The sequence below is a fragment of the Lepisosteus oculatus genome, chromosome 2 (genome assembly GCF_040954835.1).
Source record: "Lepisosteus oculatus isolate fLepOcu1 chromosome 2, fLepOcu1.hap2, whole genome shotgun sequence".
In the NCBI taxonomy this organism is placed as follows: Eukaryota; Metazoa; Chordata; class Actinopteri; order Semionotiformes; family Lepisosteidae; genus Lepisosteus; species Lepisosteus oculatus.
Window position 1 is genome coordinate 57,724,601 of NC_090697.1, and position 25,663 is coordinate 57,750,263.

Genomic DNA, 25,663 nt, shown 5'->3' on the forward strand with positions numbered 1-25,663 from the left:
ACAGTTTTATTTCCCTGATACAGCAATGAAACATGTGTTTCAAGGTAGGACATATTTAAGCTTCTGCTTATTAAAAACCCGAAAATGCATGATTCTGCATCAAACTATTATTTTTTATTATTCATAATGGCCTATTCGACCCGCCTCATGTAGCCGTCCAGGGAAAGTGCAGTATCTTATTTGCTGTGGTGAAAAATAGGGCGGTTCAGTAATGAAGTCATCAGCAGGGATGGCTGCGCTATATTCAAGTGTATGTGAGCGAACAATGTTGTTGAATGGTGTGGCATTTGAGACCCATGATTATCGCGTTTATATGGATACATCGGTCCAAAAATAAATACATGTTTGTACTTAGCTGATCTTTGTAAAGACACCGCAAAATGATATAAAGGAATCTAGCAACAAAGAGATACGAATCCTAGGCATCCTGAAACAAGACTAAGGTACAGTATGGATAACTAGAAATGGAGAATAGAAATGATAGAGACAGCATTTGATAACTGCATTTACAGACGGCAAAGTTTTAAGCACACTATTAAGATACATCGCAATAATACACTTGATATTTATTTTGATAGGCACATACAAAACCGACAGTTGTTGCTAGAATTATATATCCGTTGCACATAGCATGAACGTTATGCTTCTTTAATTTTTGTTATGATGCTATAGGTTATGATGGTACTGTAAATACAGTACATTACTGGCTACTGTATGAAAAGCAGCATCCGGGTGTCGATATCATATCTATTTTTGTGGTAAATGTAAATAGGCCACTTGTTAGGTAGCTTGGCATTGCTTAACCAGGTTTTGCAACCAGGAGACTTATGAACTTCTGATGCTATAAAGAAAGAATGATTAATTATTTCTTTATAATTCTTTATCAATTGTTAGGATTCAGTTTATTCGGGATACACTATACGATATTTTTATCAATCAATTAAACTGTGTTTTAAAATGCACAGAATACATGTGGAAACAAATGTAGAGAACCATATTGTATGTCCTTAATCAAAGTTGCACGTACATGTGATTTATTTATATATACAATAGTACAGAATCTGCGTGTTTAAATCTCAATAATTGACGTGTGCAACAAAGGCATGAATTTTCCAAGTTTGATCCACTAACTTTAGCTTTTGGTCAGAACACAATCTCTGCCCTATATCTGAGATAGAAAGTCCTGATTTTCTAATTTAACTATATACTGTACAGTAGCTCTAGTTGTCTAGTGTATTTTACCACGAAATATTCCAGTGTGTAATGATACTGTATATACAGTAAGCACAATATATACAAACAAACTGATTTCTCTTCCTGCTCTCGCTTTTACTTAAAAGTATTTCTTCTGATGGAGCACAGAGCTAAGACCGTCTTGGGTTCCAGTGTTTCTAGCAAAAGGAAGACTTCAAAACCAAAACAAAAGGGCAAAAAACAAGGTAGTATACAGATGCGACTTTTTATCTTTAGGGTCAGTTCTAGAACAATTATAGTAAATTATGCATTCATTTATAAGAGTGCTGAATTTAGATGAGAATCTAAAATCTAGATTTAGATGAGAATCTAAAATCTAGATTTAGGTGAGAATCCATAAATTTATTTCAGGTTTTAAGTGGGAAATAATAATTCTTCATTTTTATATGACTGCAGATACAGTACTTCTGCATATTTTTCTGATAATGTGAAACAAATGTTTAACATTATTATAAATCTGTATAGAGTGTGTCCTATTATACAGTACATACTGTTTTGCCATTCTGTTGAGCATAGACAACATTTTTGTGTGTTAACAAAGTCCGAAATAAAACTTAAATATGTTTTCAACACTTCTTCACCTAAAATGGCAAAAAATGTAAAGACACAAATCATAAATGTGCTCCTTTTTTGATTTTCTGGTTTTGAATGGAAATTTAATTTACTAAGAAGTTGGAGATCTTTAGCTGTTTGTGGAACACATCAGCTAAAAAGTCATCGCCAACATATGTTTTGCATTTCTTATTAATTTAGAGTGACATTTTTTGTTGTTTTACCCACCTCATATTGAATCGCCAATATTTTGTACTTCATATCTCAGCTCATGATTATCAATCCTGCAACTGTACACACTGGAGAATAGGGCCTTTAATGTATTTAACTTAATATAAAGAGTTCAAATAAATGCCATTATTGGATCAATTAATAATTGATTATGTGACTCACAACTGTTGGAATGAAAACCATGTATGTAACTCTCTCAAATTAGCAGATGCGGTGCACTTCTTGTAGTGTTTGCTTTTTATTCCTCATTTTACATTTAGATGTAGTGTTTTTTTGTAATTTTGTGAAACAGTAATCACCAGTCACCATCTTCATAGTTGTTTTTCAGCTGTTCCAAATTCAGGCGTGTTTGTTTATGCTTTCTAGGAGCATCGAAGGATGCTGAGACAAAATGTAAATCAAGTCAGAAAAAACCAACCAAGGTAAAGTGAAGCACACAGAGATCACTTTAAAATTTAAATGCTCATTCATTTTTTATGATGGTATCCATTGTGTCACACCATTTGTATGTATTTTACACCTATTATAAACCAGAAACTTGGAAAGTCAAGAATTTTGACGTGATTCTAAGCACAGTATAGAATGGCATTTTTGGTTAACATAATCCATGTTAACATAATCATAAAATATGTACCACTTTAAATTAGTGATACTTGAAATTGATTATATGCAGTGGGTTTTTAATAGGGGAGCAAACATTTCAAGATGTAAAGTGTTCAGATGTATTATACAGTACATGTAAAATTATACATTCTGTACATATATGTCTTCTAATTTATCTAATATTTCAGTTGGGATAAGATGTGCTCACCCATTTAATCAATTATGAGAACATTAATGTAATGCAAATATCTAAACATATAAAATGAATATAGACTGTACCCAAAGTACAGAAGATTATTTTTTGCACTTTTCTATTTAAGAGTGAAGATCCACAGCCACAGAAAGTACAGAAGATAAAGATAACTTTAGGAAGAAAGAAGTAAGTGATGTTTTTCCGTTATTACTCTTTCAAAATGCACACACATCTGAGTTAATTTTTAATTTCATAATATATGTTTCCATGTATATTTTATTATTTTTTATGAATAGAATGAAATCCCCCAGGTCAGTCAAGCTGAGACTTATGTCTTATTTGGACTGGTACTCGTCCTAGAGTTTGTCACAACAGCTCATGCAGATACTAAGGATATACCTCATGAGAAAAAGAAAATTTAACCAGTTGGTCAGTTTAATGGCTCTGGTCTCTGCAATCTGCATAACTAATATACAAACATACTGTTAATATTTCATATATTGTAGGTTCCTATGAAGTGAAATTCTTCAGCCTCTTTCACTGGAGACTTTTGAATATCAAGTACTGTAAATCTCTCACCAATAGTTTTGCCGTGTGAATATCCCATTGTCGTAGAAGTATTGCATTTGTACTGCAGTCCAGGGGATCAGGGTTCAAATCACCTAACTGGACGTCCATCTTTACAGCTAGCACCCAAATGGATTGAGCTGGCATACTACTCTAGGTATTCTGGAATCATACATGTACAGTCAGTTTCCATGTTGTTTCACTCAGTTTCATCTCACTTCACGTTCCTAGCCTTTTCACATTCCCAGCCTTTTCAAGTTAGTGGACTCTTGGAATAATGGTACCATTTGTTTGCTTTAATCCTAACAACCGAGATTTGGATCCGTTCACAGGACTAAGACAACCAGTTACATTCTAAGAAGCAGCACAATATTGAGGTGTAAGTTTGCCATCAAATTTAGTAGTTACCAGGTACTAGATGTACAAAACACAATGAGCATTGAAGAGCTTAAGAATAATGTACTTATCTCTTGCCTTGACTGTTGACTTCAATATCTGCTTTGTGCTACAGCCTTAAACTCAAGGTAAGGTAAAACAAAGGGGAAATGTAGCTTGTGTTGTTTTATGGACCTGGTCACAGATGAAAAGCATAGCACTACCTCCTTGGCAATCCAGCACTCAGGGGTTCCAGAGTGGCTTTGTCTCAGAAGATGCTCCTGACGATCCTGTGAATGAGTCCTCCTGCTCCTTCTTCTCTTCTTCCAGCCTGGTCAGTGGTACCAAGGGCAAGGCCCCAGCCTTCCGGAAGCCTTCATCCCGGCTGGAGACGAAAGAGGAAAAGCCCAGTCTGGAAACAGAGAAAGGTGACCACACCAGCAATTAAATCCATTGTTTAATTCCAAATACAGTCCATGTACCATTCCCAGTGTCTTTGCAATTGGAAAAGAGCATGATTTTATTGTTTCTTTTGCATTTGTTTATTGTTTCTTGGTACAGTTGCCCATTTGCAAGGCTTAATATTTTTTTTAGAAATGGGGAACCAGTTTTGATCAGGAGCAAACATTTTAAACATAGGTATGAGAGAATTGAAATCTGGTTAATTACTTTTATGAATGAGAGGTTCAGCAGTATTAGTGCATTGTCAAAACATATTTTCAGACAGTTTTCTAACTGCCTTATACAAACTGCTGCGTATCCTGGCAAGTAAGAGGTGCAAGCAGGACACACACTGAATGGGACGTTAGTCCATCGCAGGGCAGACAGATACAAACACACACATACTCACCAAGGCCAGTTTTCCCAGAAGTCAACTCTCCTGCTCATATGTTTTTTGGATTGTGGGAGGAAACCCATGAGAACCTGGAGAGAACATACAGACTCCACACAGATAGCACCTCAGGTCCAGAATTGAACTAAGGGTTCCAGCCCAGCAAAGCAGTAATGTTAACCACTGCACCACCGTGCTGCACCCACAAATATATATATATTATTTTTTTTATTTGAAGGCCAGAGAGCTTACAGTATGTGCTTGATTGGGAAATATGAATTCAGTAAAGAGATCTTGGATAAATGGTTCAAATTATTATAGCACTTTACCTCAAAACTACATTGTTTTTATATCTGGAAAAATGTGTCTGCTATTCCCAGTGATCAATATTCAATTAATATTATCTCCTCCAATTTTTATGTAATTCAATAACAGAAAAAAATATATAAACTGCAGTAGGAAACATGCACAGTCATTGACGGTTAAAATGACTCTACCTCTTCCTCATTAACACAGGAACGGTGCCAAAGAAAAAACAAAAAAACGACAAGGCAGAAAATAAGCGCACTGACCAGAATCTGCTGAAGTCAGCACAATATGCAGGTACCAGTTATGCGTCTATCAGAAAGTGGAAAAAAACTTTTTTTTTTGCAGATTTCAAGATGACTACAGTTTTGCGCATCAGTACATGATCTCTTGGTGAACACTTAGCAAAGCTGTCAGTTTTTACTAATTAAAAAAATAGGTCCAGAAATGGTCATGCCCAGGATATGACATTACCTCTACAATATTTAGAAAATACAGAGATTTGCATGGGGGGGTTTGAAACAAAGATTTATGGACAGTTGGGACCAAGATGAACTTTTTAGCAAAGTTATGGGCAGACCCTCACCATATAGCACGACCGACCCAAAACATACTGTAGACCCAAAGCAACTAAAGAGTTCCTCAGGAGAAAAATTAGAAAGTGATAGACAGGCCAAGTCAATCCACAGATTAAGTATTACTGAGCATGCATCTTACATGCTCAGGTAAAAATTAAATTAAAATCAGAACACCCCAAGAATAGGCAAGAACTCAAGGTGGCTGCAGCAAGGCGTACTGTACGAATGCTAATTGTTACTCAAAGAGTTTGAGCTCAGTAGGTAGAACTCAATGGAGGGACATACAATCAAAAACTGGCTTTTACATTCTGAAATTTACTTATTGAATCTGTCCCAATATTAATGATCTCTTAAAATAAATGAGTTGAACACAAAGTGGGAGGAAACAGGAGCACCCAGAGAAAACTCACACAAACAAAGGGAGAACATTCAGCTCTACACAGAGAGCACCCCAAGGAATTGAACCCAAGGCTCCAGAGCTTTGAGACACCAGTGCCAGCCTGCAACCCAAGAGAAATCTAATATAATGTTTTCATTATATTTCTCTATAGATAGAGTGTTTGGATGTGATTAGTCTGTTGGTGAGACAGTCTTGCTAATCTCTGGTTAAGTTACCCACCCATTGATTTGGGTGGTTGGGATCATTAGGCAGAGCAGGTCCAGATCCAGTCCAAATTACAGTATGTACAGTGCTTATGAAAAGTCTACACACCTTTTTCAAAGTAACACATTATGTGGCCTAACAGCCTGAAATCAAAGCACATTCAATCAGAATTTTTTTACACAGATTTTGTTTACATTTATTTACACATTGTAACACAAAACCTCCAAGAGAAAAACAATTGCTCAAACATTCTGAAAAGTAATTACAAATGAAAAACTAAATGGGTTGGATAAGTATAAACACCCCTTAGTAATAGCAGGCCAGGATTGGTCAAAGTGTGCATATGACATCAATATCCCAAGCATTCCACAGATCTGGCCTGTGTGGTAGGAGAGAAAGAAGGAAGCCATTGCTGAAAAAAAACAGGAACAAAGCATTAAAGTGATACTGAACATGTGGCAAAATGTTTTGTGGTCTGACAAAACTAAAATGGAACTTTTCATCTGAAATGCAAAGTATTTGTCAGGAAGAGTTAATTCCGGACCCTATGCAGACGACACGATCCAGGGTAGAGTGAGGAAACACTGGGAAAAAAGGCATGCAGGATACGGGGATGAATACGGGGGGGCGTGTCCATGGAGTGCTGGTGGTCAGGGGAGGTGTGGCCGTGGCAAACGATCCAGGGATGAGTCAAACGGGAAATCCAAAACGGCACAAAAAGTCCAAGGCCAGGTGATCCATCCAAGAACATTGATTAAAATCCAGAACCGGATAGGGACCAGCAGGAGGAACGGGAATGGGATAAAGAACAGAAGCCAAATCCATAACGGAGCCAGGCACATCCAGGTCCCGGGCTCACATGATGCGGGACCAATGCAGAGCCCGGTTTAGCATCAGCGTCTGGCTTTTAAGGGGGAACTGAAAAGGGGCTGGAACAGGGAACATGTGCGGGAGATGAAACTAACAAGAAAGGGCTGGAGCACCCTTAAGAGGAGGGTTTGCGATCATGACAGTATTTTGATTTGTCGCAATCCCAGCACAGCACATCAGCCTAAGAATACCATCTCTACTCTGAAGAATGGTAGTGGCACCACCTTTAGTTACTGGGATGTTTCTCAGTGGCAGGAACTGGGGCAGGATAGAAGAGTAAATGAATGAAGCAAAGTACCGATATGTCCTTGAGGAAAACCGCCTGCCTTCTGCAAGAAAGCTGGATCTGGGAGAGAATTTAACCTTTTCCGTATGACAATGAGTTCTGAGACAATGAGATAGTGGAGTTCTTAAGAAGCAAAAAGGTAAATGTACTCAACTGTCTCAGTCAGAGCCCTGACTTCAATCCAATTGAAATTGTGCAGAATTACTTGAAGGTTGCAGTCTATAAATGGATGCCTCACAATTTGACTGAGGTTGAACTGTTCTGTAAGGAGGAGTGGGAAAACATTGCCAAATCTAGGTGTGCTACTGTACATTTGTACAGACCTGTCCAAACAGAATTATGGTTGTAATTCAAGCAAAAGGTGCTTCCACCAAATATGAACTTGGGAGTGTATTCACTTACCCAACCCATTTTTCTAGGTTTTCATTTGTAATTACTTTTTAGAACGTTTGAGCACATGTTTTTCACTTGGATGTTCTGTGTCACAATATGTAAATCAATGTAAAAACAATTCCTATTTAACATGTCTTGATTTCAGACTGTTAAGCCACAAAATATGTTACTTTGGAAAGAGTACATACATCTTCTATATAAGGCACTGTATTTCCCCACACAAAGGGGGTGTTTAGGTGTTAACCCTGGTGTCCTGGAAGAATGTCCCCTCTGGCCTTTGCCAATCATGGCCTCGTAATAATCCCTATCAATCAAGTGGATTCATTACTCTGTTCTCCTCCCCACTGATCACTGATATTTGGTGAATGTACTGATGCACTTTGGCTGTCGGCGCATCATCCAGGTGGGCGCGTGTGCACGAGGGGGATCTGTTATATATTACCTTCCTTTTTCCACTTGTTATAAAATATAGTATGTCTGCAAACTCATAGTACGCTATGGTAGGTTTTGTATTGTACATTTTAGACATAGATAACTGTAATTGCCACCCCATTTCATTGTTCTTTGTGTTTGATTCAGCTTAATGTTCCTCTCATATCTGTAACACAGTACCAGATTTAGTGATTTTGTGATATGCTGTTTGAATAATTTCTAGGCAAGGCACTCTGCAGTTCCTTCTGTGTCAGCAGGAAGTCTTTTATTAGGAGGGACAACACAAGCAAAGTACTGTATGTTGTTGCAGCAGCCTAGTATTAAAACCTAAAATAAGCAATACTGAATTAACCACTATTGAAAAAGTAGAGATGGTGAATCCAACTCCCCAGGTTGTATTTAAATGGTAATTTAAATTTTATAACACAAACAGCAGAACAATTAGCTACTGAGTCTCCAAGTGTTTTGTTTCACTTTTTTTCCTAGTGTGGTAAGCAATCCAATAGCCTCAGTTAAATTAGGTTTATGGATTTAATTCCTGTATCTGTAGACTAAATACCTCTTCATTAAGTGTTTTGCTTAATAAGATTTTCATAAAATACACCATTTAGCTTATAGAGCACCTATAGTAACAGACAAAACTGAACTGTAGCTGTCTCTACTGCTTTAAAGCAACATTAAAAATTATTTTACTATATGAGCCATATATAATGCCCTGTGAGGTGGCACAGTATCACAAAGCAGCCAATGAATGCAAAACAGTGCTTTTATCTTTACTTTTGCTCTACACTGTAAAATGAAACATTAACAAGTAAGAATTCTGATTCGCTTTCTTTTCTCAGAACCAAGCTGCTGGGCAGCTAAGCTGCTTATCAGTAATAAGACAAGCAATCCAGGCTTGAGAATTATTATGCAACTCAAAAATCATGGTTTCTCACTCAGTCACATGCTCTTCAATTCCAGCTATCTTGTTCCTCCCCACTGCAGTGCCACAGCATTTAAAAAAAATCTTAGTCAACAAAGCATTGAGGTAGGGAATTTCACAATTAAGTATTCATAGTGTACCAGTGGTTTTATTTTAGGAAATAGAGATGCTATTTCAATCAGTAGAGTAATGTAAATGGCATGTTTGCTCACTAGTCATTTCATTTCTAGATAATAATACTACCATACTTCAACACTGAAGGTAAAAGTGCCAGAAAATATACTGTAGAATGGAAGAGGAGTGTCATTTGTATAGTGTTTGAGAAGTAGCTTCATATGTGTGGAACTAAATGTATAATGTGATTACCGTAGCTCCTCCAGGCCAGAAGCAAACGAATCAAAATGCTGTGGAGGCCCAGGACCAGACAAAAAAAGGCGAAGGTGTCAAGAAGGATTCTCCATTCTACCCACCGGGTATGAATACAGTACATATTTCATAAGACATTTTTTAAGAAAGCACCAAACCTCGAACAATATGTAATGTCTTTTTTATCCATGTTAATGCACAAGCCTAGTGACTTTGATTTTTGAAAGGGAGTCTTTTGATGGGTTCATTATGCCTAATGATGCCTAATTGTGTTAAGGTACAAGCACACATAGCCTTTACATGTACTGTATAGTCTGACAGACACACTTACTGCCTTGCATGTATTGTCAGTCTTCATGTTACCTAATTAGAGCTAATAACCAGCTCACAAGGAATAACACCGCTCAATAAAAGAGATGGCGTAAGGAACAGAGAAATCGTGCTTAAGAAACTTTGGCTTAACCTGCTTATTTGAGGGTCAACCACTTGACTCTGTAGATGAGGAACCTAGGATCCTGTGAAGAGTGGGGAGTTAATACGGTGGGAGCTGCAAAGCTGGAGATGTACTGTGTAAGGATACAGAAAGACAAATGCAAGGAAGCTTACTGTGGTATTTATAACCTTTCAAGGAGTGATGTCATGGAGGACTGTATGTTAGAGTAGCAGAGCTGAAGGAGAAGTTGGTTGCTATCATCTGTCCTGAACCTTTGTTAAAAACCCAATAAAAAAAGCAATATGTGCTCTTAAGGTTTATACATCCATATAATTTATTTTAGAATATTGTTTTCTAATAGATTAATTGGTTAGAGGTTAAGAACAATTCTTAAAATGTGCTGCTAGATTAACCACAAAGCTTTAGCTTATATTGTGCACACTTCCACTTCTAATAAGCCTGTTTTCTTGAGGAAGCCGTGGAGATACTGTAGCTGAGCAGTAAATATTCTTCTGTTTGCAGTGATAATCATGCATTTTTTACAAGATGCATTTCTGCATCAGTTATGGTAGTGAGCAAAGCTGAGTGCTGTCTATTCCAAGCCATGGTATCTATGCAAACGCCATGCCTTTCTTGCTTGGTGGAGAACTGAGAGTCATTTCTAATATGCACAGAGTAGCGTATTCCCGTGATGGGTTTCTAGCGAGTGGTTAGTCCATGATACCTCAGTCAGGGCTAAGGGTATAGGAATGCTAGCAAAAAGGAGGAATTAATATCATATTCTGGATTTGAACATGCAGCCTCCTGGCTGTATAGCCCATGCTGCTTTCAACTTTGAGGTTTTTAACCGATGGACCACTTAGATGGGACTTATACACTGCTTTGAAGGAGTTACCTTCCCTCACAAACAATTATCTTCTTACAGACCTAATATAGGCTTTTATGATTATATCTTATGTTTTTAAATTGCATTTGTAATTATAACCCTTTGTCTTTAGTGTTAATTAGTTAGAATTCTAAGCATTTTGCCTTTTGTAATCTAATGTATTCGGACAGGAAGTCAAGAGGAGCGATGGCACCTGCAGATTCTGGATAAAGGCAGAGTGACGTGTCCTAAATGTAAAGCTGTTGTTAGGAAAACCGTTGAGGGATTGAAGAAACACATGGGAAACTGCAAATTGGTATGGATGATAATGTATATGGCATTGTAAAATAATTGCTTAATCTTATGGAAAGCTTTGAAAAAAAAGTTTTGTTTCTGCATCTTTTACTATTTTTATCTTGGAAACACTTTGAGAATTTGGTCCAGTTAAGAAACTCCTTTCTTCATGGAAAAAAAAGAAAAATGCTGTCCACAAGCTCTTCTGTTGTGAATGACATCTTGCATAAGAATAACAGCAAACATCTGTTTTTATTCTGTCTTTCTTTAATTATAGAATACCTTCACATGTCAACACTGTGGAAAACAGCTGAAGTCTTTGACTGGAATGAAGTATCATGTCATGGCTGACCACAATAACTTGGTAAAACAGTTGTTGTAATTAATTTAAAATTCTATGAATTTCCTGTTTGCGTTGTTGTGACGGAAGTCTTCCTTTTTTTCTAGCCAACTCCAGAGGATTCAAATGGTTTGGATAGTCATGCCCTCAAGGACAGATTAAGAAAGGTGCTGAAAAGAATGGGCAAATTGAAGTGCACAAAGGAGGTATGCACTTTCTGCCTGTTCCATATAGCAACACATGACTAAAATTTACAATATTTGAAATAATGGAAACAAATTGCTATTATGGATATACTGTACAACTGATTTCAATTTATTCATATACATTTTAAAACAATATTCTTGAAAAATATTTAAGTATACAATCAGTATGTGTTGCATAAATGAAAAAATGAAAAAGTGTGATATACTGTAGTATGAGATTTTGCAAAAACAAAAAAAGATTTGTTCAATATTAGTGTGTAGGTTAATAAACGCACAGTGTTCAAAATTGTTACTCACTATGTTCAGACCCTAGTAATCAGTATTTTGTTGGTCTTCCCTTGGCTTCTTGTAGCTTTTAAATGGGTTCAGACACTTTGGGACTAAAATCAGCAGACATTAATATTCCTCAATGCATAATTTCTTTCTTGAGTTCATATCACAAATGTTTGGTTAAATTGAGGTCTGGAGATTGTGATGGCCAATACAGGACATTGACGGAACCAGTTATTTTGATGCAATATCCTGATATACTTCAAAATCCATTCTTCCCTCACTTCTACCAAGGGCACTTGGACCTTGTTGAAGATGCAAAACAGCCCCACATATATTCTTTGACAAAATTACCTTTCTCTATATATTAATTTTCTCTATAAATCCTACTTAAGATGATGCTGTCAAAAACTTTATTTGCATTTAATCCAGCTTCTGTACATGAATTTGTCCAATTTGCCTTTGGAGTCAGAAGCTATACAGCAGAGTCATGTCTATCCATTTTATGTTGCCATGGAACTCTGCTACAGTTCGCCTTAGTCATGAGTCATAAACTGCATCCTGATGACGCCAGAGTTTTCTGATGAGTCCCAATTATTGTACTTTACTGTGGGTTAGCCTCCCAAACCAAGTTTCTCACTTCTCATAAGTACAGAAGGGAAGTGGAACATCTGTTGGCATGGTGTCCAAAAATCCTTCAGATCAACAGTCTAAAAAAAATGGAAATGTTAATTGGCTCCAAAACCCACCCCCCTAGAAATTGATAAGGTTGTGGTGAGTGGAGACTTTCAAGTTCCTAGGAATAACCATCTCTAACACCGTCAACTAGGATGCAAATGTTATGAGCATCACAAAAAGTGGCACACCAGAGATTGTATTTCCCATGTCAGATGAAACTTCTCAATGTTTCCGAGGACATTCTCATTCAGTTTTATAAAGCCATTATTGATAGGTTTCTCACAGCTTTTGTACACGGTTTGGCAATGCATCTGTCCATTCTAAAGGCAAATTGCAACACACTGTCCACTGTACAGGGAGAGTATTGGCTACCATTTACTATCTGGTGAAGACCCGTATAAACTCATACTAAAGAAGTGAGCAGAAAAAATCTTCAATGGCTCCTGTCATCCAAGTCTGAACACTGTCTGTTCTCAAAAATTTACCTCAGGGAGATTTTAAATGCTCAATCAAAATTACAATCACCTGACACCTAAACAATACCCGTAACATACTGTAGTTGGCAAATGAAGTGATTCTGATTCTGATGTCATAGAAAATATTCTTATTTGTAACTTGATTTCAGGGCTGTACAGGCAGCTTCACCAGCATCATGGGTTACCTGTATCACACGAGGAAGTGTGGCAAAGAAGAATCTGAGCTGGAGAAACTTGTGCTGAATTGCAAACACTGTGGAAAACCCTACAAGTCCAAGGCAGGCCTGGAGTACCACCTGAAGTCTGAGCATGGACCAGTGAGTCATATACTAGTAATATTAGGAATCCAGATTGCTATAAACCTGGACTGTGTTCTGCACAGTTCACTGGCTCTGACATTAGCTAAACACCAGAACTTCAGAGATTATATTGTTGGGCCATTCAGGGGTATTCAATCTTGGCATTTCCAGTATGTCCAGACTTTGAACTTTACCATAAATTAATTACCTGACTGATTCTTAATTAATACAGGCTGAAAATGTAAGGATTAGCTGGTACAAAGACTTAAAATGGAATACAATTGCCAAGGTTTGCTACACCTGGTTCATATTCTCAATGTTGCCAGTATCTTTAATATGGCTACAATAATTGGGCCTTCACTAAAGCGGGAGTTTTTTAAAGAGCCTAATGGGAATTTTAAGCAAACCTGATTCTCCAACATTCCTCTAACATGATAATGAATATCTTTACCAAAACATGAATTAAAAAGTCTGATAAGATTTGGTTTATTCACAACTAACCATTCCCTAGGTCGAGTTTTTTTTGCAGAATTCAAAGAAACCTTCATTAGATTATAAATAAGAAATTTGAAATTGTTTTCAGCTAGTCAACAATATAATTTTATTTTTTGGAACCCAGTGTAGTTTTTACATTAAATGACTTTTATCTCATGAAACAACACAGAGGTAATTCTCCAATAAGTGTGTTGGGATTCACAGCTTTTATACCACAAGCAAATCAGAATTTATCATTTGTCAAACTGATCTCACATTACTGAAATGTATTTTAAAATACTTGTTTGTTTCATTTAAATGAATATAAATGCCTATAAAACTGTGTGCTCTCCTATTCTGGTTGTTATGGCAACAGAATAAATGTCTTTAGAGGAACCATTCAGTTAGGAATTGCTCACAAGTGCTCTGAAAGCAAAAGAAAATCCCAAAAGGGATTCTCTCTGGTGCATTGAAGCGTCTGGGGCACTTTAGTCCTAAAAAAACTAAAACCTTCAATACCCCACCCTCTTCAAAGGTGAATAACTTACAAACTTAAAAGTGGGACATTTTATATGAATGACAATAACTTTGATATTATTGTCTTAAAATTAAAATCAATGAGCAATCTCCCAGAAGGAGATGCCTTTGAAAAATATGCAAAACACGTCAGCGTCCTGCGTGGGAAGAAGTCTTAAGTAATTTTAAAGGTACATGTGTTCATTAACGTGAACCAAGCCTTTGAAGGTCTTTTACTTTCCTGGGGAAGGAGGGTTCCCACTGCAAGGTTTTGGCTAAATCAAGGGGGGCTTTCCCATCCTTTTTAACAGAACTGTCCAGAAATAGTTCAGATATCCATCTAAATCTATTTTAATTTCTAAGTGGTTTCAAATTTTCCTGTTAACTTGTTTCTCTGCTGCCAGGTCAACATTGATAGGAGTGTAGACAGCATTATGGGAAAAATGAAACAGACTTTAAAATTATGTGTCAGGATTATGATGTTATCTGGAAAACAATGGTCACCCATCTTTTTTTAAAATCACAGTAAGACACATGAACAAGGTCTTGTGAGTTTCCATTGTAATTATTGGCAAGAACAAGAATCTTTAATTGTTGAATACTTCAGGTGGACATTTCATGAGGAAAGAGATTTTAAAGACAGTGAAAACTGCAGCAAAATCAACAGTGGAATGAAGCCAAAATAGGATTTTATGTTCTGAGAAATTCAAACCTGTCAAATATAAAATTTCATTGCCACCATGATTGAAGGACAAGTGGTAACATGGCACAGCATTATGGGATATACAGTATACCGTACAGTATAAGAAAAGGTAATCTGAGTAATGTTCCAGGATTCATAGAAAGGTGCTTTTGTTAGACTACGTTGTATATGATGTCTGCTGTGGTTCACACCTGTCTGGCTTTTATCCAGACAGTCCAGTGTTTGACCTACCTATCCAGACTTTTTTTTTCCAAAGTTTGAGTCAATATCTAGGAGTTGATTAGGTTCCTTTTCAATCCAGACAACTCTGAAAAGCGAGGAGGAGGACACGACAATGCAAAAGGAGGCCGACGTGGAGAGGACAGCCAGCGGGAGGGTGAAAAGGCAGTCAGCCCAGGTGGCAGTGTTCCACTTGCAGGAAATTGCCATGGAGGAGCTGCTGAAGGAGTGGCCCAAGAGGAAGGTGCAGCAAGACCTTGTGCCTGATGACAGGAAAGTGAGTGCAGTCTGCACTTCAGATAACTTGTGGACCACTTGTCTGCTAAGCATCCGGGAGCATGTCTGCCGCAGCATGATATTTATGGTTTAACGGGAGTGATTGAGTATGTATAAGGCAGCTTCTCTGAGAAATGTTAGTGCAGGACCAAATTGAATCCAAAACCTATCTGACTTTCATTTATCAACGTCAGACTCCAGTCTCACAGCATTTTCTGTTACGTTAAAACACCAACACATTTTCTTTAACAAAAGAGATGCCCTACACTAAATGCATACATCAGTTACCCAATTTAATTTAAAGCCTGTTGAAAGATACTACAAATTAGATTGAGAGATACTTTTTAAGGAGCTACGGTATTGCGAATCTGCTTTATTTAACCCCTGTCTGTATACAGAGGTTAAACGGACTTAAACTTTATTCAGCTTTCGCTGCATGAGTCTTGTGCTTGTTTTTTGTCCGCACTCTGTAGCTTAAATATGCTAGACCGGGGTTACCAGCTTTTAGTCAGGATGTCCTGAAGAAATGGAAAAATGAAGTCAAGATGCACAGAAAGGTGCATTGTCCGAACCAGGTAGGACAATGATTTTTATATCTATATTTAATTAGTTTTTTTATAAATATTTAATTATATAAGTAGATACGTCACCTGAGACCTGAATGTTATTTTCAGTGGTTTGAAAATGTCTAAAAACTAGCTTGCCTGATTTCTCTCAGGGTTGTGATTCAGTCTACACCAGTGTGTCGGGACTGAAAGCTCATCTTGGACTATGCTCTAGGGTAAGTCAATTATTGCTGTTTCTGTTTATGCCCTTTCTTTCAAAAAGTTTAATTAAATATCAAATGACATGAAAGTTTACATACTCCTCAAAAATGGGCATTTTCAGGTGACTGCCACTGTAATTGTTTGATGTTTTTGCAGTAGCCCAAAAACTGCTGGTCAACATAACGCTTGAATGTAGCTCCGGAACAAATCGACTACAGACTCATCTAATTGCAGTGAAAAACATCTGCTCATCTTAACGCGCTCTGTCAGTGTACTTTTGATATAATCCTTCATTTAAATAATTCTATGAATGACTGTGTCTTTCAGGGGGAGGGGGGCAGCAGGTCGAGCTGTTTAGCAGCTTTTTCTCTACACATAATGCGTGTCAGCTCTTTTGCCAACGGTAAATAAGGTTCTTCAAACATAGTGTAGCTTACCTGCTTTAGCAAGCCGCAAGCTTGCATTTTTCTGCGTTTCCGTTTTTATTTCCGTATTTATTTAAAGTTTTTATTTCATGCGCATGGGAGCGAAACACAGAGACGCTCTGTGTATTTTTCTCAAATTAGAACAGTTCTTAAATATTTTTCTGTTATCACGCTTTCGTGTGCTCACAAGATTACCTGCGTTCGTAGCACGTATTTCTATGTATTCCTGTGTTTACAACGTTGGCATTGTTCCAAAATCACGCACATTCTCCTTTCTCCCTATTTGTTGGAGATACAGTTCCTTTTTTTAAATACAATTGGTCACTTGCATCCGTAGCACACATTCCTATAGAGTGGTATAGAATTACAGAGTATCTCTTGTGTCCACTGAAGTATTAGCGCGCACAGTATCGTAGTACGTAGGCTGCGTATTCGACACGTATTAAAATATGAAAACCCGTCCCGATTTTTGACACAGTTCCAGGGTCATTTGGCGTACCACCTGGCGGCACTCCACGTACCACTGCCGGTACGCGTACCACAGTTTGAGAACCACTTGTCTAACCAATCCATTAAACTGGCTCAAGCTTAGTTAGACTTGAAGTAACTCTAGAAAGCGTCACACTTAATCCAGTAAGACAGCATTTTTCTCTTATTCTCCTTTGCAAACATGCTCTATCAGGTTGTTTAGGGATCATTGATAGACAGCAATTTTCATGTCTTGCCACAGATTTTCTGTCAAGACCAAAATTCGACTGGGACACTCAAAATAATTTTATTCACGTCTTATTCACTTTTGTGTGGTATAATGAGCGAGTCATGTACTTAAATACATGTAGCATATGGCTTTTTTCTATATCTATAAATCCAAAAAAGCATACAGTATCTTACATTATGCATCTGTTTAAAGCCCATTTTTTAAATTTTCCTGTACTATTCTGTTCAGGAACAGGTAAATTATTAATAATGTGTTTCAAATAATTCCAACAGTAATAATAAATATAATCCTGTGTTTTAGTAGCTGAGATTCATTTTACAAGGAAGTGTGTTTATTTATTTATTCGACTAATAAAGTAACTCATTGAAATAATTGATCAGATACACACACGCAAACATGTACTGTATTTGCATGTTAGGGTGTAGATCTAGTCCAACAGAATTTATGGGCTATTAGTTTCTAATGACTTGGAACAGTTTCATTATGATTAATTAATCTGGTGATATACTGTACTGTATTAAATAAGAGTAACTAAACGATCACTTGGGATCAAAATCTGACTACTTCAATCCTCCAGAATCCTGCAGATATTGACATTCGTTGACATTTACGGATATTGCATATTATTATTATCATCAATAATGTACAGGTGTTCCTAACCTATAATACTGGATTGAGACAGATACATCTCCTGGCCATGATTATACTGACCTTTCTGACTACATCCTTTCATAGTGATTTTTTATACTTTTCCATTCATTTACAGATTTCAGTTTTTCACACTTGTCCTGGGTGTTGTCTTCCAGATTTTCAGACACTCCTTCTCACCTGCTGTGTGGTGTACTAGAGAAGGCAGCTTTGGGTTAACAGTTTATTTTCAGTATTACTGACCTAACACCCAGAGTCAGACTCATCTTTACTTTCATCAGAAAGATAACGTATTTTGAAATTAACTTTTTCCGGTTACCTTTACCATCTGAAATGTTCGCGAATGTGTTATACAGGACAGTGAAAATGTAAGATGACATAAGAATACATATTTTCTCTGTGATTATTTCATCTGAATGGGATATATCAGATGTGCCTGAAGATTGTGCAGTAGTGACTACTATCAACATTGACTACTATTATTTGGGGATTGTTTGATAAGAAATGCTGACAGTAGAATTCAAACAAAAACTTTTCTTTTTTCCACAACTGGAAATGACATGAAATGTGTAGTAATATTGTCTGATCAGTATTTCCTACCCTGCAAAAGCTACAGTGTATTTACTATATACAAACCAAAGATTTAACCAAGTCAATGAACTGATAACAGTTCCACAATTAGAATTACAACAGCTATTCAATCTAGATGACATTTGACATTTCCTTCTGTTCTCAATTTATGCCCCACCCTGTATCATACAGAGTTATAAGACTAAACTTACATACACAGCATTGTTGTGTACAATACAATGGAGAATGTGTTTAATGTGGCACTAACACCGGCTGCAACATTAAAAGTGAAAATTAAAATTAATAAATTATTCAACTTCTTTGAAGTAAAGTACCATATACAGTACGTGTTTTTCAATCACTGTAAAGGTGCCTATCTTAGGTTATATAGTACTTTTGATTAGTAAAATGTGTTTACTAGAGTGATCCTAGACCACAAAGTTTTGTTTTCCTTTTTTTTTATGCGTATTATTTCAAGCCTGAGTCTTGTTTTCACAGGGTGACTTTGAAGCAGGAAAATACAAATGCCTGATATGCGATAAAGAATTCAGCTCAGAGAGTGGGGTGAAGTATCACATCAACTCTATTCATGCTCAGGTAAGGGATTTTTTGGTCAGATTTACAGCAGCCTTATCTCGCCGGGGAAGGTTAATTAAGGGTGTCTGTTTGGCATACAAACGCAGTGAAATATAGCCGTGAGTCTGTTGAATACAAATCAATGGAAATAATTCCATTTTAAGATTTTCAATTTCATACCGTAAGTCACAGTAGTCCTGTTTGGAAGACAAATTGAAAACACAGGACTGTAGTTTTCCTCTCCAATATTTCTTATATGGGTAAGTAAACATACTGTATCTGTGTATTTTGTAATGTCACTGCTGTGATCAGGATCAAAGCATACCAACATTATTGTGCAGAAGGTAATGCAGTCACTAAGTGACTAGTTTGGTGCATATATGAAGGTTCAACAGATTTTTCATATTTCATCTTTGTTTTTTGTTTGAACCTTTACACAGCTACAGCTATGCATTTTATTTCCATTTCTATGGTACAGTGCATTTGCTTATACTATTTTCATTTTGAGGAACTTGCTGGTTCTGAGTTGTAATTATTCTTTTTCCAGTTCTAACATGCAGTGCTTGCCTTTCAATGTTTTCACTGGAGTATTCAGTATTGTTGAAGTTGTAAGCAGTTCAGTCTTCCTAAAATATAGTTCAGGCAAGTAATCGAGTAAGGAAATGTTTGATATCAGATATTCTATTTTTAGATAGCTGCATGTAGAAATGCTCCATTTCAATGTTTATATTTTTCTGGGCAAAAGAAAGAAGACGTCTAAAGGGTTTAATTTGACTATTTAAACTGATCTGCTATCCAACAAATAATGTAATATCTTGGAGTTATTGTATTTCCCTTTAAATCTGCCAGGCAACTTTTATCACTCTTGAATGTATCTGGATGCTTTCTTGAACATGGACAAAACGTTATCTATGTTTAACATCACTTTAGAGTGTGGAGGATTTATTTTGTGAAAGTAAGGTACCAGTTACTTTCTTCCAATTTAAATATGTACATCTTCTCATCAGTGGATTAGGGTTTGTCACTATTTGTCAGTATTTGTGTTGTATCTTGAAGATGAATGCAATATTTTTGGGGTTCTAGAACAATTTCTAAAGGCATTCTAACCTTCTAACACTTGTTTGTAGTTTTTTAATGCTTTTCTTTTTGTTATTGCCTATTTATTTAGCACCTTCTAAGTTAATCACAGAAAATTAAAGTAGTCACAATGTCTGCCCAGTATTCCCTGGACAGTTAGGGTGTTTTATTTAGCTGGTGTTACAACTCTTATTCAGTCTGACTTTAACCCCTCTATTGTAACAATGTGAAAACATCTCATAGATGTAATGATCAGGATGGATTTAGGTGAAAGAAAGGATGTGGTTACCCTTACACAAGAACAGACACATTGAATATTCTGAGAATCTGCCTTATAGGAGCAATGTCTTCGCCCTAGAATCAAAATGAATTATGAATGTATTCTCTGGAAGTTGAATCACAAACAAGAGAAAGACCTATACAATTTCAGTTTAGACATTGGAACAGTAGACAGTAATCGTTGGGGTTTAGTAGTCTGATAACAGTCAAAGATCTCACCATAAAAGTATCTTTAAGCCATTTAAACATTTCAGTGAGCAAATTACTTACACATACAGTAAATTCCATTTACAAAAGTTGTCTTTGGTTTTTACTTCAACAGGATTGGTTCGTTGTGAGCTCAAAAACAACCAAGAGCCTTGAAAAGCTCCCGAAGACCAATCCGAAAGACAAAAAGGCCGAGGCCCCCTTGAAGAAGAAGCTCTCCCATGGATTTACTCTGAAACGGCAGCGGGGAAAGAAGTCAGCGCTAGGCCCCCCATCTGGCTCCAAGACGAGGGTGGAGCTGTCAGAGAAGAAGGGGAAAGAGACGAAGAAGGAGAGGGATTGCTATGATTTCAGTGGTAGCGACAGTCCCAGTAGCAGCAGTAGCAGCTGTGGAAGTAGCAGCAGCAGTGAGTCGGAGCCGGAGGAGCAGGAGGCCCACAAACATGACAAGTGGATTCTGAAGCGGCCTTTCCCAAAGGTCTGAGACAAGCCAGTGAACAAAACGAAGCCCTTAACTTTTTTTCCTGCCTCTGATTCCTTCAACTGTTAACTAACTTATTTAAAAGATCTTAGATCAGCTTGTCTTGGTTCTGACAACATTAAACATGTTCTTTTAAAAAACAATCCTTTTTCACATGGACTTTAATAAAAAGAGAGATATAAAATAGAATACTTAGTGTGTTAGTGTCATCCAGTGTCCATTGTGTCACCAGAGCAGCTTAGTGTCTTAGTCTTTCATTAGCTCTTGATTTTCATTGTATTCATGAAATGTGCACTGAAAGTATTAGGTTAAAAAGTGATTCATAGCCAATTTTCGCTTGGATATTTCTTTTTATTACATCTGTTGTATCCATTTATTCCCTTCCCAGTTTGAAATAGCTCCCACAGTTTCTTTCTAATACTGTACATGTGAATTAATGCCTAGAACAAAACCTTACTTCAAAGGCCACCTGTAGTATTTAAGTTTAATAACTGGAGTGAAATAATGTATAAGTAATGGATAGTTGTAAAATGTATAGTAGTGCAACCTATGATAAAAGCAGTAATGAAACAAACCTATCCTTAACCTTATCCTTATGAGTTCCTTAAGGCAAAGGGACACCATATGGGCAGATGATGTTTCCCTGCATTCCCAGGGTTTAACGTACCATAATCTGAGTGTCTTTTCTCTGTGCAAAACAGAACAATTAGCTTTGTGCCTCTGTCTTTTGTCATTACAACCGGCTGCCTACTTTGTGTTAACGTAATCTGTTTTAAGGCATGAATCCAGAGCTGTCTCTACCAAAGAGACAAAGGGTGATTAGATTTGAATAGGGTTGTACTGTATTCTGTATGAAGATGCTATTTAACCCTTCATTGAGGTCTTGCTGTGCAACTTGCCAAGGACCAATTGGATATATTTATAACAAAGTGGAACATTCAAAGCATGAAAAAAGTTTTGGATTTCTTGGGCACAAAGTTTTAGATTTTTCATTACATAAGTCAAAAACAAAACTTTTTTGACAGTCTTCAAAAATACCCCAAAATCTCTCCACTCACCAGTGGTACCTCCTTTGATGTTCCCACTAAATGGTTTCTACAGTCTTCCAAATTAACCTCTACATACAATATAAACACTACACTACCATGCTTCCACGTTACATATTTGGGTTTATCTTGGGTGGAAGAATTTTTTCTTAAAGTTGGCATTTTGGTTTGGTGTATTTTTCTTTCACCCTTAGTTTTACAGTATTTCACAGAATACCCAGCCTCAGTATTAATTATTGTCTTCTGCCAAACTCCTTCTACTTCCTTCTGATGTGAGCTGTTTAGCTTGGGTGTATCATTCATGATCTGAGTGATTTCATCTTTGTCCCAGTATTAAAATCCTCATAATGGGATCCACAATAAGGCCAGAGTTCAAAGAGTGCAAATATCATGTAGGCATATGAAGATTTAACATCTCACTGATGTAGTCAGGAGTCAAATGGTTCAAGCTTTTGGGAGTGAGCAGCAGTATTTTTGATTTAATTCTGAAATCCACAGGGAGCCAGCTACAAGGGAGGTGATGTCTGGTTATTCAATTTAGTTTGAATTCAAATCTAAGCACTTCTTAACGTGTTGCAGCTTGGTCACATCATGTTTGATTAAGCACTATGTTACAATAATCAAACCTGAAAATCCAAATCCACCCATTAGTGTTTATTTATCAGATGAAAAGAGATGTGAATTGCTACAACCAATATTACGAAGGTGAAAAGACACCCTCACAATATAATTATGAGAAGAAGAGTTTTAAAGTGACAAGACAGATACAGTAGTGCCTGATTCATATCAGGTTTGTGCGGAAATAAACATCAGCAAAGTTCTGAAACCTGATGCCATGTTTACAAAACTGTGACCCTATGGTAACATACAGTATAGATAATAAAACAATAGGACCAAGAATAAAGGCTAGGAGAAAAACAGATATGACCATCTTGATAGACAAGAAATAATCCCCAATCTGAACAAATTGTTTTGCCTCAGATAACATTTAAACTCCAATAAAGCAGTTCCAGTAATAACAACAACTTAACAGTATTAACAACGGCATCAAAGACAGAACAGAGTTTAAACTGAACAATAAATGGATAAAAACAGCAAACTGTTAATAATCCTAGCTTGACTTTTTCATGTACATTATCTTTTAACTGAATAGCAACAGCCCTGTTTTAGAACATTAGGCAGAAATGGTAGGTTAGATGTTTCTATTAATGCTATTATTAGCTCCGTTAAGGGTTCAATTGCGTAAATCAGAGCTCATCTGCAAACAAAAACAAGTGTGTGTGGATCCAGGCTCAGGAAAGCTCTACTTTTAGCTCTTTGAGAGGTGGAATGACATAGATCATGAATGAGCAACTCCAGTCCTCAAGAGCTGTAGAATCATGTGGTTCCTCTTAACATCTACAGTATTTAATTGAGGTCAAATCACCTACTTTTAGGTCATCATCATCTATTGATTGAAAAGTACCTGTGAAATGTACAGGGCTCTTGCTCCGCAGAATTGGAGTTGTCCATCCCTAATATAGATTGTTAAAGGTGCTTTGTGTTGTTTTCTGTTAATGTTTGGTATCTTGGACTTCTACGATTTTTAAAAGCTTGTGATTCTGATTGAAGTGTTTTATTTTGTGTTGTTAATGATAAAGCAAGTTTTTTTTCAAACAGTATTCCATAATGTCCATAATAAAATATTGTTTTCTTCTTTAATTAAGTATTGTACAGTACTACCATTTTAAATTAATAATGTCATCATGCTGTGTCTACATACAGTACATGTGGTAAACAAGATTGCATTATTAAATGTTTGTTTTATGTGTTTGTCATATTAAAGCTTATGTTTGCCATGTTTTCATGAAATAGAAATATGAAATAGATAATATACAGTAGTATGCCTGTGTCATCATGTTGTTCAGTACATGAAGGAATTTAGTTTTTATAATTATAATAAAAAATACACTTCCATGCATTTCTCATTCATGTCCTCTGGTTCATGTTTCACTTTAATTTCACAGAAGAATTCCTCCAGGTTAATTTTGACAATGCTAAATAACAATTTAGCAATTGCCTGTCACAGACATCCTTTCACAAGGTCAAGACAATTTTATCTGTACTGTTCTTGTTTAGTATGTGTAGTGCCAGCATGGTAGAATGTCATAAAGCATCAAATATGGTAAGATCAAACTTTGGGGCCACTCTATTTTCAAGATCACAACAATTCAAACTGGGATTACAGATATTTGAGCTACAGTATGACCGTGTTTTGTTGCAATAGGCGATACAGTACCAGCTCTAGACTTGATTTTAACTTATATTTATTAAAACGATTTGGAAGTTAAAGCACTACCCAAGCAAATAACTAGATATTTATGTCTCACCTTTTGCCCCAACAAACATTAGTAAAAATGTGTTTGTTACAAAGTAAGTTGCATTTTTGTGACACAATACACTCTTCACAGAAAGCCTTCAGAATTTCATAGACACCAGGTGCAATTCAGTCTTTACCGATGTCAAAGTAGGTCCAGTTGTGTATGACAGTAGGACAGTGTTGTTGGCATGAAGATGGATATGAAAGTTTCCTGTTGTCTGAAGATCGAAATTATTCAACTAAATGGAGATTTTTTGCACCCAGCAGTTTCTTTTGGGATATAAACCTTTGATTTTTATCAGTCGCTCTTAATCTTCAGTTTGACTTCCTTTTAATTTTTATTCTTGGATAATTCATTTAGTTGACCGGTTTCGCATTCAGGTTGTAGAACTGTCTTGCATTTTACAGTATCATTATGGGATAAACTCTGGGTTATAACAACCTTAACATAAATGGATTAATTTTTCATACAGATTATCCATTATTTTTTGGATTAGCAAGCATTAATGCATTAACATATACTAACAACAATATTTTATGTGTGATTTTTAATATTTTGTTTTGTTACTGGTCTTTTGGGTACAACACTCAAACAAAACTTTTAATGAGTATTTCAGTATGGAATATAAACACAAGATATGACTGAGAGTAGCTAATATGGCCTTTTTTACTTTTTTCATAGTTTAGTTGCTAAGTGTATTCATAGTTTTGTCCATATATTTCTTACAGTGCTATGCAAAAGTTATCAGACCCTTATTATGATGTGTGTAAAATTACAAAATGGTGCACAAATGCATGTTCAGACTGAATCATTATTGGCAGATTTTGCTAGGCCGCTCAAGGACATTTAGGTAAATGTTTTTAAGTCACTCCAGTTTAGTTTTGGCCTTTAGGTTATTGTTTTATGATAGTCTTGATGAAAGGTGAAATATAGTCCCAATTTTAGGCCCACACAGGTTTTCTGTGTTTTTTAGTCATAATTCATTGAAAAGTAGCTGTGAAACCTACAGGACTCTTGCTCTGCAGGAATGAAGTTGTCCATCCCTGGTATACTGTAGATAGTTAAAGGTGTATTATTTTTTGGTATCTTGGAC

At 36.5% G+C, this 25,663-nt stretch overlaps 1 protein-coding gene across 1 annotated transcript; it reads left to right on the top strand.

Moving 5' to 3' along the window:
* The first annotated feature begins 239 nt into the window (after window positions 1–239).
* znf512 (zinc finger protein 512) lies at window positions 240–23,911 on the top strand. Its single transcript, XM_069179677.1, has 16 exons — window positions 240–443; window positions 1,341–1,439; window positions 2,404–2,459; window positions 2,961–3,019; window positions 4,106–4,203; window positions 5,124–5,210; window positions 9,373–9,474; window positions 10,857–10,981; window positions 11,237–11,323; window positions 11,407–11,505; window positions 13,079–13,246; window positions 15,223–15,417; window positions 15,890–15,991; window positions 16,135–16,197; window positions 19,043–19,141; window positions 20,799–23,911. The coding sequence occupies exons 2-16, from the start codon at window positions 1,352–1,354 to the stop codon at window positions 21,165–21,167; spliced, it is 1,797 nt and encodes a 598-aa protein (XP_069035778.1). The 5' UTR covers window positions 240–443; window positions 1,341–1,351; the 3' UTR covers window positions 21,168–23,911.
* Window positions 23,912–25,663: the final 1,752 nt, after the last annotated feature.